Source organism: Phaethon lepturus, unplaced genomic scaffold (genome assembly GCF_000687285.1).
Source record: "Phaethon lepturus isolate BGI_N335 unplaced genomic scaffold, ASM68728v1 scaffold50831, whole genome shotgun sequence".
Classification (NCBI taxonomy): domain Eukaryota; kingdom Metazoa; phylum Chordata; class Aves; order Phaethontiformes; family Phaethontidae; genus Phaethon; species Phaethon lepturus.
In genome coordinates this window covers 1-20,423 of record NW_010520817.1, presented here as the reverse complement: position 1 = coordinate 20,423, position 20,423 = coordinate 1, and the positions used below count along the sequence as shown (strand labels likewise).

The 20,423-nt window shown below is 42.6% G+C and overlaps 1 protein-coding gene across 1 annotated transcript; it reads right to left on the bottom strand.

Annotated features, from left to right (window-relative positions):
• Positions 1-595: 595 nt before the first annotated feature.
• On the bottom strand, positions 596-20,049 carry LOC104628799 (tripartite motif-containing protein 55-like; the record flags this gene model as incomplete). Its single annotated transcript, XM_010297496.1, has 3 exons — positions 596-715; positions 17,687-17,974; positions 19,829-20,049. Coding segments are annotated over 3 exons (629 nt in total), but the record flags the coding sequence as incomplete, so codon positions are not given.
• Between the last annotated feature and the right edge of the window lie 374 nt (positions 20,050-20,423).

Sequence of the window (20,423 nt, the reverse complement as noted above, 5' to 3'; positions counted from 1 at the left end):
AAAGGCAGCTTCCCTCTCCCTTCCCGTGTTCGGCCTCCACAGCCGGGGAGGCACTGGTACCATGAGGACCACAAGTGACGGCAGGGAGGTGCTTAGATGCAGCCCTGACTTGGGGGTGCCAAGAACGCGATAGTTTCACTGAAGCTGCCAGCACCGACAAGCGGAGAGGCAGGAGGGTACTGAGGAGAAACGTCGTGTTGGCAAAGGATGCTACTAGTGAGTATCATACCAGCATTTTAGCTAACAACATTGGTGAAGCATTTACACCTACACAGGACGTGCCAAAAAGTGAATAACAAAACACTGACAGTGCTCAGCCTACAGCTGTAGTGATGCCATTTTCCCCTTGGAAACAAGAAATTACTGGAAAACACTCTGACTACAATACAGTATAGCAATGTGTCCCCATGCTCCCATCTCTCTCAGGACTGTCATCTCAAGGGCCGGGTATGATGTGGAGGTCAGCTGAGTTCCTGGGAATGAAACCTGCTCGGATGTCCCTTTCCAGGCCAGTTTCTTCATTGACTGCAGCCAGGCTGCCTGCGCTCACAGTCCCTCTGAGGAGAAGCACACCAGAAGCCAACCGAATGAGTCATCATTCATTGAGGGAGTTCAACCAGGAGAAGGAGAAGACATGACGAGCCGGCTCGTCACCCCTCTCATTGCTCACAGGAGTTTCCTCCACTTGTCCTTGAGGGGACGGTTCAGAACCAATCTGTAAAAGAAGGAAAGGTTGACAAATGGAAGAGGAAAAGATGAATTGCGTTAAAATCCTTAAGATTTCACAGCACACAGAAAAACAGAATGAAGTGGGAAAGAGGGGAAAAGGCAGGGAGCATGAAAATTTGGGGAGGCCAGCCAGAATTTGGAGGGACTTTTGCTACGGCAGAGGAAGGATTATGCCTGGTGAGCATGTTGCACCTGTGCAAAGGGCTTACTCCTGATTTGGACCTCTGGAATGTTATTGCACTGAAGGTGATAACTGCCTGTTTAGAAGTGATCCTGAGCCAGCTTGGCTTGTGTCGCTGGGCCTCCAGATTGATGTGGATCGAAGCCAAAAGTTATTGTCGCTGCATTGCCACTCAAAATGATACTTGTTCTGCTGTCATGAAATCTGCCTTGGATGTGTTTTGTTTTTTTGGGTTTTTTTTTTTTTTTTCTTTCCGTTAAAGACTTTAATACTTATTTCATTTCAATTTCAGTCTGCCCAAGAACAGGAAATAAATAATACAGAGATATAAGCTTCTGCTTATTTTGCAGGCCAAATTCTGCTTTGTTTTCACAGGTATCCTATGCTTACAGTAAAAAAGGGAATTTGAGCATGATATGCTGTGGCTGCTAACCACATGAATGATTATTTTTTTTAAAAACTAGCTGAATATTTAACAGGCCAGTATGATATAGGATATATTACAGGAAAGACATGGACCTGTTGGAGTGCATCCAGAGGAGGGCCACAAACATGATCAGAGGGATCACAGAGCACCTCTCCGATGAGGACAGGCTGAGAGAGTTGGGGTTGTTCAGCCTGGAGAAGAAAAGGCTCTGGGGACACCTTCTTGCAGCCTCCCAGTACTTAAAGGGGGCCTATAAGAAAGATTGGGACAGACTTTTTAGCAGGGCCTGTTGCAATAGGACAAGGGGTATTGGTTTTCAACTAAAATAGAGGAGATTCAGACTAAATCTAAGGAAGAAGTTTTTCACCATGAGGGTGGTGAAATACTGTAACTGGTTGCCCCGAGACGTGGTAGATGCCCCATCCCTGGAGACATTCAAGGTCAGGTTGGACGGGGCTCTGAGCAACCTGATCTAGTTGAAGATGTCCCTGCCCATTGCAAGGGGTTTGGACTAGATGACCTTTAAAGGTCCCTTCCAACCCAAGTATTCTACAATTCTGTGACATACAGAAATACTTTTACTAGTTCTAGCATTTTCAGATCCCGTTGGAAGAGAATGAAGACCAGCTTTGTGATAGTATCAGAAAACCTATCAAAGATAAAATAGACAAAAATAGGTGTATTTGGTAGCTAAGGGATGCCTTACACCTCCATCATTAAAATCACAGTTTATCATGCATTATACAGGATTTTTTTTCACCTCTATATTCCTAGATATGCACATACAATACTGAACATTCTTAAAAGTAAAATAGCAAATATTGCCAGCTTTCTCTGTGCAGGTTTTCACCTTACTTTGGGAACTTCAGCGTGATTTCAGGAGAACTATTTGATGTCAAGGTACTACTTGATAGAAGGAAAATGACAGAGCAGTGTCCTCTGAATTTTAACACCTCTCAATCGTTTATAATACTGTCCTAAAATGGAAAGTTACCAAAGCAGTGATGCTAACAGACATATCCAGGAACAAACAATGAAGCAGGGATGCTTGTGAGGAACTGAAGCATGGGATGGATGATTTTCCTAAGCATTTTTATAAGTGCTTAATGTTAAAGTGTACCACAGGAATTAGTAAGAACTAATGGTATGTTAAGTATAAATTTGCTACTGGGCTTCATTCCAGTTACTACCCTTTTGAGTGTCATGACACCGACAGACAAAACAGCATGGAGGTATGAAAAAAGTAGCTCCCTATTTCTCTATTTATATCTAATTAGAGTTCATGGGTCCTTTTTTAGACCCAGATCCTCAGTTGCTCTAGACTGAAATAGCCTTATTTATTCCAATGAAATACTATCTGAGAATCTGATTTGAAATATGGACTAATCTTTGACTTAAATTCGTGTTTTCACACCAAGGCACTCAACTGCTACTCACTGCAAAATACAGGGCTCAGAAAGGATTTTTATGGGCAAGGATCTTGGAGAAGAATATAGCTTTTGCTTGCTAATTTTATCATGTACTTTAGCGAGAGCACAAGCATAGTGAAAAATCTAGGAGAAACAGCTTCCTACTAGAATACAAAAGTCCATTTTCAGCACTGTTGGTGAGAAGGGTTGTCTCCTGGGCTTAGGCAAAAGTATTGTAAAGAATTAGGCCCACGGGGCCAGATCTTCAGCTGAAAAGCTAGGTAGCTAATTGAGTCCTGATTATAGAAGATCTGCCTCTGAGCCCTGGAAAGTGCTGAATACGAACCTTTCAACCTGATTACAAAAGTCAGGTATCAGCAGTAAATGCATGGCTAGACTTTCTGAGTCGTAAGGGATTCTGCGCTCTCTTGATCTCGGTAGATGCAGGAGCGTAGGTGGTTTATTAGTCCTCTATGATGTTGAAAATTTTGCCTTTTATTTTTGGAAGGACAGCCAGAGTACCTGGACTAGCTAAAAGTAATTTTGAAATTCATTGTGCAATTTTGTGCACTGAGCCCTTAGCAGTGTGTCTAAGCAGGCATGGGACAGCCCTCCTCGCTTCTCCTCACTCTGCAAAGGAATAAGACTGGCAATAGGATTAAAAATTAATTTCCTGCATTTTTATTCTTTTTTACTTAAAACCACACTGTCATCTTGTTATTTATCTTCCTGTGCAAGACAGGCTTCCTTTAGGACTTCCACTTGCTGTTCCAGCCAGCCACTATCCAGAAATATACATTAAACTAAGGTTAACTTTGAAGCAAAAAACTATTTATGGGCTTAAAGTTAAGTAGCTTGTTTCATAGGATTTGGAACTAACATGTTAGAAGAAAAAAAGCACAATCTAATAACCCAGACTGGCCAAGTGACTGCATTACCTTGTTAACCAGCACTGTTGGTACTGTATTTCAAACAAAACAATCTTTGTCTGCATCACTGCCAAAAATGTATTTCATCATGTGTTAACTCCTTCATATTCTGCTGTGATGACATCTTCCTGTGTCAGCAAAACAATGTCAGAGCTCCAGCATATTCCCACTGGGTTTGGCTGGGTGAAGCATTTACTCCCTGTACCCCGCTGGACTCAGCAGGCTGCCAGTCTGCAATACCTCGATGGGCCTTTCCAAGAGCCATCATTTGCCATCACACCCAGCCGGGAGTGAAGCAAGCGCAGAAATGACAGTAGGGCCATTCCTTGGCTTTTAGACTTGCGTTTTCACACCCGTGACACTTTCGTATTTGTGCTCTTGAGTCATACAGTGACTGAGGTACGCTACCCTTTTCTGAGGCAAGAGACCATCGAAAGATGCCAGGAGCAACTCTGTCCACATTATTAAGTCCCTTCCCCCCTTCCAGTAGCAGCCCCCACAACTCAGAGTTATACAGTGTGCTGGGATTGCCTTGAGACAAAGATGCCAGCTGTAGACTTCTACAGAAAACAACTTCTTTGAACCAGGAGGCGATTCCAAAAGGTAGAAAGCAGAAGCAGGTCTCTTCAGTGTCAAGAGGATTCGGGCATCGGACCCCTCCGTAGGCCCTTGCAATCTCATCCCAGGTCACCTCGCTGTCTGTGTTACCACAGCCCTACTCCACTGCCAGAGGAAAGCTTTCTGCTGAGCACGGCACAGCCTTTGCCACATGCCTTTCAGACGGTTCAGATTCAACACTTCATTGTGTCTATCCATTGCTATTAGGTAACTGTTGTTAAGCTTCTACCCCAGCTTTATCTTACTCTTGGAGATCTCATGGGTAGGGCTTGTTTTTCACATTACCTAGAATAACAAGTTCCCAAGCCTTGATTTGGGTCCCTAACAGTAATAAGGAATAACTAAAGTGTTTACCTCAGATTACACTAATCACATCAGACCAATGCTGAGAGAGTGCTGAATACTTACACTTTGATTTATATTTTCCCCTGTGGTGTCGAGTGACATCAGATGATGCTTTCAGTAAGCACCAGGAATTTTCACCAGGCCAGCTCATGAAGTGGGGAGGGAAGCACACCCTGCATGACTGATGGTTGAATTTGTTTTTCCCGTAAGCAAAGTCCAGGCTGAAGTTTATGTGCCAATTCTTTGGAGGTGCTGAGCAACCACAACTCCCACTGAGCAGCCATTCAGCACTGCTCAGCATCTGGCACACCAGAATTTGCATGAATAAACAGTATAAGGATCTCAGAGTTTTAACCTGATGAGTCGTATCAAAGTTGCAGGTATTCAGCATCTTTCAGCATTTGCTTCCTTAAGCAGAGCACTACTTAAATCTGTATAAGGTTCTTGAAAGGGTGTGGACGGGAGGAAAGGGATGAGTGGGATGGCTTTGTCATAATGTTTTCATTTATTAGGGCCCAGCAGTTGTCCTGTTGATGCTGGGGAAAAATAGGCAGTCTAGGCCTTCTAGATATTTGAAACACAATGAAGTCTACACACTGTTTTCTGCTTTACCACCACTAATCTCCGCAGCCTTTAGGTACAAAGATTGGAATCCATGCTACCAAACTTCAGTCATCCAGAAATGAGATATCCACTCAGGCAAACTGCATTCATCCTCTCTAATGGGAGCGATTGGAGAAAGGCACCATCAGAGAGTGATTTGCCCCATCCTAAAATAAGTGTCTATAGGGTGGATTGCCCCCTGGAGGTACTTGTTTCTCTCTGACTGTAGAGACACACTTCGTGGGTGGGTTAACTAGATCTGGCTTTTAAGTAATTACACAAGAAAGATTCTAGTCAAATACTTCAGGGTGTCAGAAAACTGCTTGATAAGAATTGCAAACTTGGACTGCACTAGTACTTTTTACAAGATCAATAACTCCTAAATTTAGGAAGCGGGGAGGACAGGTGAAGGGTATTCATAGTCTTCTTCAGTCTGATTTTTGTTCTGGCATTTTTTTGCTTATTTTTGATGCTTTCTGGTAACGTAGGATCTGGAGAAACCATTGTTATAATGGCCTCTCCTCAGCGGTTTTATCACAACAGCTTGCAAGGAGATGTGGGAAATAAGAGGAATGAGGGCTGAAATGGTTGTTCCCTCCAGGGCTGTAGATCACCACCAGTATACTTTGTCCAGACTGAGCATGACTAATTGATCACAATTTTTTGTAATTAATCAGAAAACAAAAACGGTTGCTGGTTTTATGCTGGCCGCATGAGAACAGATTATGCCCTTGTTGGCAAAGCAAAAACTGACCTCCTCACTTTTTTTGAACAAATATGGTTCTACCTGGTGAATTTGTAGTAGCTGAACACTTCGTGTCACCCAAGTATGTTAGCTCTGACCTAGTGCTGAGTTCTCCAAAACTGTATTTGTGGAATCATGATCTTGGTTTTGACTGAATTAATGAGAAAGGCCTAGATCTACAGTGAAATAAGTGACAGAAGAATGCATGTGGTTTATTAGAAATCAGTATGCTCTAGGAAAGAGGGTTATTTCTTACAACTATGCACATGGCTGCACTGGTTGATTAGAAATCGTCCTCTTGTGCAGCTATACTAATGTTTTCTGGAGCAACAATGTTAACCAAAGCAGATCCGGCCCCTTGGCTCCCCATCCACCTCTTCCCACTTTGCATCCATGGTTCACTGTCCATTTGCATTGCTGCAGCTGTTTGCAGGGCTGTGCTAAGAATTGGAATGTCACTGGAATGACATCAATTTTTTTTGTTGTTTTTTAGGGTGAAGGAAGATATTTTTAAACCTGGACCATTTGAATGATTTGGTTCCAACACAGCCCAACAAACAGCTGCCTCAGCACAAATGCCATGTGAACGGTGGCATCTGGGCAGGAATAAGAAGCAGGGCCATTTGGCAAGAAACTCCTAAATCACCCTTGCTGCCAGAGAAAAAAATGGATCTACACCCTTAGAGGCATGTGAACTACCCAATGCCTTTGCTGCCTCCTCTTGATCCAGCAGGAGAGCAAGAGTATGAATTTGTTAGAAAATGTGGGTCTCGGAGAGAGAAGCAGTGAAAATACAAGCTTCTTGCTTCTACGGTTTCTGTAGCCTCAGAAAATGAGTGAGAAATTAAAGTTAGTTCTCCTATTTTAGCTGGCTTGTGTAGAAACGACCCCCAGTGTTGACAAAAACAGGCATGATTAAAAAATGCTAGCTGGTCACAAAGCCATCACAGAATCTGTAGGCTATGTTTGTCTACCTCAAATGTCAAGTGTTACACTTGTGGCACTCAACACTTCCAGGCAGCTGAAACAAAGGGAGCACAACAGGTTATTTTTAAACAGTTTAAACTTTAGTTCAAGCATTTTGTTTTCATATTTTTATGCAGTCTAGCTCCTTCAGCATAACACCTGGCAGCTGTCACATATATCACAACAATATTGTTTCAAGCTAAGAGGCTGCTTATTTTGTATGGATCTTTTCTTTTTATTAGCGGGAACCAACAGAATATTCTCTGAAATAATTGCTACAATTACCTGCCACAGAAAAAACATATAGTGGCAGACAAAATAATAAGCACAGACAAGCTCCATCAGTCACATTACTAGGTATGTCACTCTCTTAATAGTGGTCAGTAATGAATTTTAGAAGTCTATTGGGAGGAAATGCCTTTTTTCAATAGATTTTCATTATATTACAATTAACATTATGTGGTTAATTTCTAATGCAATGTCTTACATAATGACCTTAAAGAGGTCAAATACAGTTTAGAGGAAAACAGCCTGGCTAGCTTATTTTGGTATAGGATCTGCACATCTCCCATGGGATATGGAGGTCCAGACACTTGAACCAGTAGAAGCAGTATTAGAGAATGGTGTGAGAGAGTGGCTTTCTTCTATCTGTTGCTGGGGACAAAGGAAATATAATCCCCTTATTTATGTCACCTATGTCTTTTTCATGGCTCAAACAAAAAAGGCAACAATAAGATACTTGTTTAATATTTCACCCATTGCTGCTCCTCACTGGCATTACTTTTTGCTAAGAGTAACTATGGATCTTCATAAAACCTAGTCCCACCACTGTCCAGGAAAATGAAGGAAATGCAGGAGGAGAGTCCTACAAACACATGAATATTAAGGCTGCATGATCTGAACAATCTTTCCTGGATCTACCCACACATCGTTCCTTGTTCCTCTTATACAGAAGTTTTTGACGACCTCCTGATCAATCAGCCATCTATCATCTCTGCTCCTTTCCAGCCCAGCTGGAGAACTGTCTAGCAAAGGAATGATCATCTTGAGAGGCTGTAGGAGTAAATGGTATGCATTGGACACCAGTGCCAGAAAGCTACTCACGGCTACTGGTTCTCCCCTCCTCCTCCTCCTGCTTCATCAGACAAGTAGATACAACTTCAGATCACCAAGTTAAATGTGAAGTAAAAACCTTCCAAGAACTTCTCTGTGGCAGTAACCCATCTAGTCCATGTCAGAGAAATGTCTCCATTAGCTTTCAGAGAGAAGTAGCAAACCTAGTAATGGTTTAACGTCATTTTTGTCTCTGTCATGTAGTCTTTCCTTTGAGTAATACGGAGTGTTGTGAATTAAAGCTTTTTCTTCCTCTGCAAACGGTATTTTTGTAAATCCAATGCATGAGACAGAGTGCCAGTTCAGACCGTGACTCACCCCGAAGCTCCATTCACAGGATCAGATAACGGAGCCAGCATAGCTGTGAGGTGTGTAGACACATACCATGCTTTGGAGGTTGGAGCAGTGCTCGCATTTGAACAGCTGACTTAGTTGGGCTGTTGTAAATATGTGGGGGGTGGTATATGTGAGCTGTGGACACAACACACCACCTTTGCAAGACAAAAACACACTCCTGCAGATGCAGGAAGGAAAGCTGTAATGTCAGCTAAAGCAACAGGTTGCCATTCTTTAAAGCCACCATGTAAGAGGAATAGAAACTCTTGGCCACTGTTAAACAATTTTTCTCTCATCACCTGTTGCTGCTGCTCCTTTTCCTTAGTGTGCTCATTTTTCCATGTCTTCGTTTGCCTGAATCTTCTCCTTACTATGACCACAGCAACTGAAGCTGGTAGCCAAGAAATAACTCTACTCCAATAATACATTGCTCTGCGAGCAGCACTGTGACTTCCTGGACAGACGTCTGTCATATCACATCTCACATTGTAGTATCTGCTCACCCATAACGATGCTGGCTTGCTTGCACAGCACTTGGCTGACTGATGAGCAGGATATTAAATCAAGCTTCCTTCCGCCCATCTCGCACTGTTCCCAGGTGAAGTCCAAGGAAGCTGTGATAAATACTGCTCTTAAAGCCCCAGATTCAATCACAGTTATTGACTGGGTCATTATGGAGTATAGAGCACAGATCATAGGCAACTGTCACCAGAGACAAGTTTGGAACTGACCTGCATCTGGGCAGGTGCCAGTTCCATTAAAGAAAAATAGAAAATCAAATTATGAAATAGTGCATAAATATAAAAATGAATGTATTTTAAAAAATACATCTGGTGCCAGATGTTGAACAAGAGAAGAATGAGAAATTGAGATCACTTATTCTCCAGGACTGAGAGATCCTCATTCTCTGCTCAGTCAAAGGTGTGACATCTATGTTGGACATCTGTAGCATGGTTTGAACATTGCGGCACCTTTCTGTCTCCATTGGCTGGTAGCCTGGGATAACAGGTTTTCTGAACTGGTCACTGGCCTCTTACTTAATGACCTGAAGATTGTTGTAAAGATGACAGGAATATATATCATCTGAGAAGGGATCTAAGACTGAATCAATGCTGTTTGATATGTCCCTCTCCTTTTTTTCTGTTTCATTTTGGCTATACAATCAGCAACCCAACCTGTAATTCCATTTCAAACACCAGGAAGGTGGACACCGAACCCTGCAGGGTGCTGTGGTCCAGCCCCTCGCCTGCTCGAAAGTCAGGAAAGCCTAGAAGTATCATGATACAATATCCAAACACAAGGACTCAGGCCCAGTTTACTAATTCCTGCCAGTGGGGTTTTCAGTCAGACGATTGATCCCTAATGGTTACAGGATTACAAGCACTGCTTTCCATAGATAAGCATACGGCTTACACTGGAAGCCTGAGCTGTCTCAAGGCAGTAGGATGACAACTAACCAAATATTTTACAAACAGATGGCTTGTGTTGTTGTGACATAAATCTACCTGATGTAAAACAGCAACGGTTCTTCCATGATTAAGAAATATTTTTGTTTACACTCAATTTTCCTTTCCAAATGCCTTAACAATGAGCAGAACAAGCGATGCTTGGAGGAAGAGGTCGAGTGGAGGTAAATTTCAGTATTTAAATGCGCTAGTCACAGAAGAACAACATCTAGGTGAGCCTGGCTTTGTATTAATTTGAACAGGAGAAGTAATTTTACCTATGCTGTCATTGTGGAGGTCCTTTTGCTAGTAATGAACTGAAAAAAATGAAATATACATAAATCAGGTGGTATCTGTGACTCACCAGACAAATCAGAGAGCAGACTATTTGAGGTAAAACTTCAGGTGGAGTATTTGCCACTCATATTAATTATGAGAAACTGTTGCCTGAAAGCTGGTCTTAATGCATTGCTCTCACGACTCATCACTGCTGCTTCTGAATCACTCTGATAATTCTCAGAAGCAAGGAAGAGAGAGGTGTTAGAAGAGGAACAATCAAGACTTTCCTGATTTTCTCTGCAGGTATTTGCTAAACTGAGGGAGAAAAAAGTCTCACGTGAAGCACAGAGTGAAGATGCAAAATGGAAATTTACAGGCAGAATTTGCCAACAACTAAACATCAGCCTGAGTGGCCTCAGATATGGCCTCTATAACTGAATCCCAACTCACCAAGTCAAATTACAGAGAAGCAAAAGCAGAATTTTTTGACCATTAACAGAGGTTCTTGCATCTAGCATTTGCCCTGTATTTCAGCTACAGGCTGAACAATTTTTTTTCCCCAGTGAAATTTAAGAGATGTTTAGGAAGAAACTTCAAACAGAAATTAATTTGGGCTTGTATACTAGCAGATTCATGGGTCTGCTGCAAAAGGCTCAACTTCACGGAGGGTAGATGACCCGTTTTTCATTCAGTCAAAATTTGCAGATTTTTTATATGAACATAGTCATTTCCACAAGATCCAGACTTGCAAGACTGCCTTCTCTTGAGAAAGCAATTCCCTCTCTTGGAGCAGTTGGCTTGAAGTGGGGACTTTCACTTGAGCAGATTGGCAAGACTGAGTTGGAGTAGAGAAAGGAAATTATTATGTGCATACCACTGCCATGCTTGTGCAATCACTCCAGAGCAGTCCTGTGCTAAAATGTGGGACTGTACCTTTCACAGAGCAGTGGAAAAGCAGAGGTACATGGGCAATGAGCACAGCATGATCTCTCTTGGGCTTATTTGGGTTTTAAATGACCTTATTTTGTCCGTGTTGTCTGCATATTGACACAACAACCAAGTAGCTAAAACTTAGCAAAGTACTGACCTCTCTGACATGTGATTTAAAGCTGTCTCATGGAAAAATATTTGAAGGATCACCAGCTGAAATTGAAGTATTCAGCAGCAGGGCAAAGAGAACTACAGTACATGAATACAGAGAGGACTGTCCCTATGGTAATTCTGGCAGATGGCATAAGGTTACAAGCAAGTAATAGAAAATTTTATAACTAATGAAACAAGATTAACATAGGCCACTCCATTAGTATTTCTCCTCCCTAACAGCTCAGTCATGATTATATTTTATATCCTCATGAAATTAAAGCGCTGTACTTACTGGAAGCAAAGGGAAATTAGATCAGAATACTGTTTGTGGATGATTAACTTGCATTTCCTTTCTAACTAAATGTATGTGCTTCAGTCCTTCGGAGCCATAGACAGGCATTTCTCTAACGGGAAATTTGAGGAACAGAATGCAAGATCCAGTACTTCATCTCAGGTGAAATAAGCTGGATAACCAGAGACCCAGAAGCACACAAGAATTTCACAAACTCTTACAAATTTATATGGTGTCACTGCATGAGAGATGTTGCCTACAAAATTCTGATGAGGGAAAGAACTGAACAAACTTTTCCTTATGCATCCATTGCCCTCTGTATTTTAACCAGACTGAAATAAATTGAACAGATACAAAGTATTTTGGGGTCTGCCCTCTTCCAGTGACAACACAAGTTAAATTTTGTTACAAAATACCTGTCACTGCTGATTTTTGGTATTTCTCTATTACAAACCAAGGGATAGAGTGGTTCTGCATTGTGAAGGCATTTTTAAGGAGTACACATTTCTGGAAAGTGGTTTTACTGTTCTTGATGTGCATGGCTTTCTCTACTATCAGAGGTCTGCACAAGGGAATTGAAGGGCAGAACTTAGGGCCAGCTTTTCATGTTTGGTTTCTTAAAGCTGGGCAGCCAGAGAAGCTTACATACCTGGCTTGCTAGCTGAGACTATTGAGCATTTGCACTGTTAGAAGTGACACATGTTCAGCACTCCTGCAAACTAATCTTACTCCTAAAGACGACTAAATGCATATTCAGAAGTCAGATTTCCAAGAGCCTGAGGGGCCATATGCCTCTTCAGGTGCACCAGTCCAACAGTTAGGTGCCACAAACATTTACAAAACACAAACATTGTTCCTCATAAGCCTAAAGCTTCGCACCTATATGCCATTGGTAGCATCCTTCAGGTATAAAGAGCACAGAAACACATGCCTGAGTCCTGAAACACCGAGCGGGTGAATGAGCTTCTGAAGTCTAATGTACAAAATATGTATTCTTCTTCTTAGCTCACTTGGGCTGTCTTCTGAGACTGAACACAAGAAGACAACTTAAGGCTCAGGGGAGGCTTGCTTCACCTCCTTCTGTAACTCATCACATATGCGCGAAGCTCTCTAAGTTTTTGGTTTGGATTCCAAGATCTGTTTCTTCCATGCACTAGAAAGGGCTGCTTGTTAATGTCTATGTCACTCTCCACTCATACTTTACTCCCTGTGGTGGCAAAGCAGCTCATTGATACTATTCCCACTCCCTTGTACTTTAATCATTTGTACCCAGTTGTCATCCACAGAGGCTCAGATTTGCTTCAGAAGATCCCCTGCCCCCCAACTTTAGACACTGAGCAGAGGCACCTGGATTAAGAGCAATATCACCTTTCACTCAGCAGGCAGATGTGAAGAGGTGCCAAGCGTGAACCAGCAGCAGTTGGTGAACTGTCTCTCTCGCTGGAGATGCCTTTCGTCCTCTGTCAGACGCAGAAGCAGCCTGCGGTGACTATACTTCTGACTTAGGCACTCCCTGAAGCGGGATGCATCTCTCTAGTGTGGAGTTTCCTATTCTGTACATGCTGAATCATCTCCTGCTGTCCCTTCTTAGACCAAGCAAACTGTACACCTGTGGGCTGCACCTCCTGTTGTCATATCCCTCCTGATGCACCCTCCTGCACTCTGGAGGAAATTTCCTGATGCATCAACACAATTTCTTAGAGTGAAACAGCCCTTAAATAATGTAAATTTGGGGGATTAATAGGTGGAACTGACCTCTTTTTGCTGCTGAAAAACAAGGAAATCCCTATCAGTGCATTCTATTTAAACAACCTGAAAATAAATTATATGCTGCTTTTATGATGACAGTCATTCAGATTTATATTATTATTATTATAAATTATTATTACAGTTATTACAAGTAATTTGGTTATTTGGCTTTCAGGAGCTTATTACACAAAAAGAGAAAAGGGCAGTGACCTGTTATCTCCCATGAAAGATAAAGACACATAAACTGTCTAATCAGCCACCTCACTACACATGGAGAAAAAAATCATTTTCATGCAAATAGAGTCTGAGACCAAAATGCCTTTCTCCCTCACCTCCTTTCTATTTCATGATGAAATAAATCATAAAGCTGTCACTAGAGACCACACAGAGGTCTCAAATGGTAGCAATGAGAGTTTTCTGCATTTGTCTATTTTTAATTTCAAAAGGTATTTTGAATTAGAAAAGAGAGGGAAAAGAGCATAATGCTCTTCACATGCCTGATTTCACAGGAGTACAAACAAGCTCTAGGTCCTCTTGTAATAACTACAACCAATTTTCAAAACCAAACACCATAAATTTAACTGAGATTCACAGTGTCCGATGCTTTTCAAACTACCACCAGACAGCACATCTTTTTGCATAGCTTATGCAACTAAAGAGTAGGTGATAGCTTCTCCCCTCTCCCTCCCCCCCCTTTTTTTTTTATGGAGAGATAAACTTCAGTCATAGTTCTGGAATTTTTGCACATAAAAGCTGAATAATAATTTATAATTTTTCATAGATGCACCATATCATGCTGTACAGTGCTTAGAGTGCAGTACAGAAAGTAAGCACGAAAAAACAAGCATTTTTGTGTTGAAGAATAGACCAGAATTGAATTCGTCTGTCCTTAGAGCAAATACCCAAATGTAACTACAGTTGTTTTGTGTCAGAGGTCTTTGGTAAATAAGATTAAATGCCCCAGTGGTAACAGAATTCTTTACAGATCAGCCATATCACTTTGGAAATTGAATATACATATATGCCTTACCTAAGAAGGTTGTGAAATTGGAGCTGGAAGTGGCTACCAAAAAAGGAGCTACTCCAGAAGAGGTGTTATGGAATAGTTAAGGTTTCATTCACAGTATTTGCATTCAGGACAACTTCACTGGGTAGTGAAGTTCTCAGTCCTTGATCTTCTAGATATTTTAGCTCTTAAGTAGTGCCTAAGGAAAAAAAAAACCTTTGCCTATAGAAAAACATTTTTCAAGCATGGACTTTTAAAAGTACACACAGAGCCTTGGGTGTCTAAAGGGTTGCGATCTCCCCCACCTATATGGGTATGTATTTCAGGGCCATGTTTGGTGTTCAACACTCACTGGGAATGTGGGAGGGATGGCTGTGGATACCTTCGGTGGAAAAAGGACCTGAAGAGGAGTTGCCAGTGTGTGGGGTGTGCTGTGTTGACTGGGGTGTGCTGTGTTGGCTGGGATGTGAGGGGACTCTCTCCATGGTGGTGCTCCCTCAGGGGATGGTTCAAGCCTTGCTCCCTGAAGGGGTCCCATCGGGATCTCCAGGGGGCAGGGCTCAATCCATCCCCATGAGGGAGCTCTGGTGATCTACTCACGGTGGGAATCCTGGCAACAGGTTTATTCAGTGGATTTTTCTTTCTGATGTTTACCCCTCTGATGGCAACTATTATTTTCCAGATCTTCCTCCCCCATATGTTGGACTGAACAAGCTCAGGGCTCTTCACATCTCTTGTCAACCCAGAGGTTCTCCATCCTGCTGGTCATCTGAAGAGCAACTGAAATATAAGCCCATAACATCTGAAGGAATAAATGTCTCTCTTCATTTTGAACCAGGGAGATGCAATGTTTAACCATGCAGGAGTAAGCTGAAGGGTGGCGTTTCAAAGGCGCAAGGAAGAAATGTTTTAGGCAGCTTGTATTGTGAACGAGCATGATGTTTTTGGATGGGAAGAAAGGGGAAAAGTCCTTTAAAACCACGTAGGAACATCACCAGAGACAGTATTTGAACTGTTAGTTAATGGTAAAATGAAATATTTCCTACCCATGAAAGTACAAATCATGTATTGAATCAGATTCCAAAGATGATGTAGTATGATAAGAAATGCCAAAAGTGATATGCAGAATGCTAACTCCTGTGAGAAAATAAGAAGAGTGCTTCACCAGTGTTGTCATGACACAAACTAGTCATTATCACTACATTCAGTGAAAAAGCTCTGTTTCCACAGCACTTTTCCATTATATCTTTTAATTGGAGAAAGGAAGTAAAAACAGTGGTGTGGGGAACAACAGCCAGGGTTTAAAAAAAAATAAACAAATATGGCATTTCAGAGTGGGCTGTGTAAAAATCACATGCAGGAAAAAAACAAAGTTGAAGTTCACATACTTAAAAATGATCACTGCCACACAACAGAGGCCATTTTGCTCATGACATAGACACATTTCAGCTCAGATCCGCAAATCTAACCTCAGCATCATCCCCCGGCATCACCCTTTCTAGCTGGGTCACTCCGGTTTTTCTGTTCTTCAGCACATGCTGCACCTTTCTGCTCCCTGAGCTTTCCTATCGCTTCCCCTGCCTCCAGCCCATGGATGACTCCATCCTCAGCAGTAGCCCCTGCTCCTTCCTTCCCCCGTCCGTGCGCTACTCTTCTTAATGTCCTCCTCCTCCCAAAACATCAGTGTCATTCGTGATCTGGGAAGATACCGAAACCCAGCACCCCCAAACTCACACGCCAACAGGAGCTGACATCTTTCCCGTGTGCCCGTTTTTACGCCTGGTACCCAACGAGGAAGAGAGCTGGGTACCAGACTGCTGCTGTTTTTCAGACAGTTGCCCACAACAAATGTTAGTTTTGCTCCTTTACTTGCTGTTGGTAAATTAGGACCCAGGGAATCAGACCACAGTCAGTCAAGTTCCCAGGGAATTAACCCAGTACAGATTTTGCCTGCCTATGGTGAGGTTTGGCTGCCTGGTCATCAGTGGAACCGATAGGAAGAAACAGCAGCAATAAATTTCACTGTGAATTTACCTACTTTTGCCAGCTCATTTGGAATATACTTAAGAAGACAAGGTCATAGCAGATTTCATAATTTTAAAATACTTTTTTTTTTTTTATTCCACTCTTGCTCTCAAATCAAACCCTGACTTGAAAAATAACTACTGAAATTTGGGGGTCAAATGTTGCTTTTGTTAAGACTGAAGTTGTCGAGAATCCTTCCACCAAATTCAATTGTCACTGACTAAAGCCTCCAGCTAAAACATAAGTGCCCTTTTATCATACCGGTATGAACTCCTAACTTTCTGCCTGCCACATGATGGTTCATTGTAGGGCTTCTTATGTATGCTGAATGGCCAACTCCAACTTTAAAGGAAACGGCACTGAAATACTTAATACCCACTTGTGCTTTTTCACATATACACAATCTCCTCTTGTCACACACATACAGGTAATTGCTTTGGCAAAACATACGTCTTAAGACTGTAAAGCAGGACGGTCTAATTTAGAGAGTGATGCTCAATGGCTGGTTGCCAGGCACTAGAGCAGCAGCAGGTGTAGTGTGCCAGTCCTTCACACACAGCTCCCTCAGCTCTGTTCCTTGAATCTTTGACTCATGTAGAGTTTGCACACATATGCAGAAAAAATAATATTAAAATTCAGGTTATCCCAACACTAACATTGTCATTTTAAGGGAAACAAACTCCTGTATCCCAGCACATCAGTCTCGGTTGTCCCATCATGCTGCTGGTAGTCTAACACAGGACTGGAATATATTATCTTCATGCTCTCCTTTAATCAAGTCCCAACAATCCTGGAGGAAACCCTCTGCAACAGATCTGAACCCAGGAAATCACACTGCTTACTGAAAGGCAATCAAACACACAGGAAGGCTCCAGGTATTTGCATAGCTCCATGTTCACATGGGGAAGCCGTACGCTCCAGATGCAGCCACAGAACTGCAGAAGGCAAAGCCAAGCCGTAGCTGCTCTACCAGCGGTGGTGGGACGGTATATGATGCACACAGGCTTTCAACAGGTGATGAGAATAATCTCATGCACGGGATTTGTCTGCTACTAATGCATGCAAATATCTGGTTGTGCAGAGGCATCGCCAGGCTCTCCAACAGCTCCTGAGCGTGTGTGTGAGCATCTTGGATAACAGCTTGCACAAGCAAGGTGCACCGGCAGTTAAGCACAAGCAACCGTCGGCATGCTACTCTGAAGCTGAAAGGTCAGCCTGACACATTTTGAAACCATCTGTAAATCCAGTGGATTTGCTGAAATGACAATTTATGCTGTTTCCATACTTCTGAGATTATTCTTATTCTTTAGCATGCAGAGGAAAATTAAGACACATTTTCCTTAACAATTGCCGTTCCCGCCTTGCTGCGCATCACAGCCCTCTGGGGTGACTTTGGTAGCACTGACCTTGGACGTCGCTGCAGTGGCATTACTTTCCTTACCACTCACTGGTGCACTCTCCTCAATCGCTGCCGCTGAAGGGACTTCTGCCTTCTTTGCACTTGTTTCCAGAGAAACAGGAGGCCCTATTTTGCCCAACCCACTCACTGGGGTTGAGCTTGGACTGCTTGATTGCCGCGACTGAGCCTTATACCAGCTAGGGTAAAACAAGGGGTCGATGGTTTCTGTTGTGGCCGGCACTTGAGTGTCAGACTCTGGGGTCTGTTGAGAACCACTCGGTGTCACAACCTCATCCTTAATCAGGACAGATAAAGAGAAGAACAAGCAGAGTGCACGACGTTACCTTCCTGCTGTAGCCATGTTGCTCTGCATGCCGTGCTTGTTATATCTCATTGTGATGAATAGGTTTGTCCTAGTATATGGTCCGAAAGAATTACAATCAAAATGCAAAGCAAAAGCAACTATCATTTGAATAGCACAGATATGGGAAAGAAAATATGTTACACAAAAAATAGATAGGAGGGTAGACTCAGGTGGGAAGGGAATGCTGACTGAGAAAGGAGTGAGCAAGCCATTTCTTAGTTCAGATGAACACCCAGTTCAATCCTAAAAATATAAGAAATTATGCATAAGAGCCTCATGAACAGGTACCAGCCATGGACGAGAGGTGTAGGTACCTTTGAATGTTTTTTTGGGTTTTGGGTTAAGACGAACACATTTACCAATGAGTCTGTTGATATCAGCAGTCAGAATAAGGGAAATACAAAGACACTGGAGAGAAACATTTGCCCACCAGCCTTCCTATCAATGCTATAAGCCAAGCACAGTTGCACTTTGCCAGGAAGAGCTGGCTGAACTGCATCTCTCTACCTGCATCAAGCTCTTGGGGCTCACCCACACGGTACCTGCTATCATCACAGCATTTCTGCTTTGCCTTTGTTACATTAGAAGGCAAAAGCTGAAATACAGGTATCCCACACAGTGCAACGCCCACATGCTGTGTCTGACTCCACATCTGACCAACTCCCAATGGCATTTGCAATTGTTGCAGCAGCATGCCATACTTTTCCCACTTTAACCTTAGAAGTGAGGGACTTAATGATACTGGTCAGAATTGCTTATGTCTAGTTCTTGTTTGCATAAAAACCTGTATCAGTTAGGCTACGTAAGTTTAGTTAAGTCAGCACAAATCCTCAGAAGACAAACTTTGGTTAAATCAATGAAATCTGATTTAAGAGCATCTTCACACAACTGGTACAAACTCACGTATGTTTTTAAATCAAAGTAGGAATGGATCTATAGTATTTATTTCCCCTTGTTTTATATGGGGAGCTTGCTACAATCAAAACTTGTTTTCACACTGACCTCCTCAAATATCATCACAGCAGCCTTTACCCACTCAGAAACTTCACTGGGTAAATTGCATAAGAGGAGAATTTTCTAAGCTATTTGTATCTAAGGGCAGCTAAAGCAGTACATGAAGTATAGTTTTTTTATGTAGATCTTTTAGAATATGCAGCAAATGATGGTTTCATTCTAATAACATTCCTTAAGAAAAAATGATGGTCTAAATTATTCACACCCTGCACCTGTTTGCTGCTAGGTTGTAAGAAGCAGTTTCCTCTTCTGTTTGGTGTATAATCTGCGTAAACGATATCCCTGGGATGACCAGAGCAGAAGGCAGCAAATGCCATTCACAGAAAACAGATTAGAAGTAGAATCTAAAAATTGGTGGTGGAAAGCTCACTAAATCCAGAGGGAATGCCAAATTCTCTTAGTATAAATATTTTAACAGCATTTCATTTATAATAGTCTGAGTTAAATAACAGCCAGCAGAACATCCATTGTAATGTGCTTAACTCCCAAATTGAATCTTTTTATTTATATCTTATGTATCCCATATATATCTCAATTTATCTAGCAGCATAATTTTTTTGCCTGTCAAGCAATATATACGCAGATTGAGAGGACAGGGTACAGTTGCGTATATGTGTACAAGGGCAATAAATGATTTTGCTCTCCAGTGCAGCGACTCCTTTAGCCATGCTCCTGATGTATGGTGCCTACAGGCTGCAGGAGAGTGTTTTCTTGCTCTGCCGGGGTGCGCGCAGCAAGCTGGCAGGGCAGTGAAGCACCGGCAGCACTTACCTGACTAGCTGGGGTGATGGGCAGCGGTGCCGACGCATGTTCAACTGGGGGCTCCCGCACTGCGCTCTGCGGTTTGGGGTCCTGCTGAGGTGGCTGTGATGCTTTCTCAGCCCCTTCTTCCTCCACCTCTTCCTCCTGCTCCTCTCCTGATGACTCTGTGTGGATTTCATCCAAATCTTCACCATCCACTGTCTCCTCCTCTTCTTCTTCTCCCTCCTCCACTAATAGGACAAATCAAAGGACACGGCTGAGCACCACATGGAGATGGCTACCATCTTTATGTAACTGAAAGCCATTTACAGTTGCCCGGCACAGCTACTGATCCTGGCAGAGGACACAGGTTGGGAAGAGGGCACCAGCAAGGAGCCTGCTCCGACCAGCCTGCACTGGCCACTGCCATGGAGCTGGCAGCAGTTGCTTCATGTCAGGGAGGACATCGAACACACATGCTTTTTAAAATCTTAAACTGTCCCTTTCCATGGGAAGGAGGACAGAAAATCCTGCCAATACATTTATTGTCACAAGGGATGTGCAGCATAGCCCTGTACTTTTTGGGGAGAGGATACTTTGCAGACAACACCAAGTTGGGCAGGAG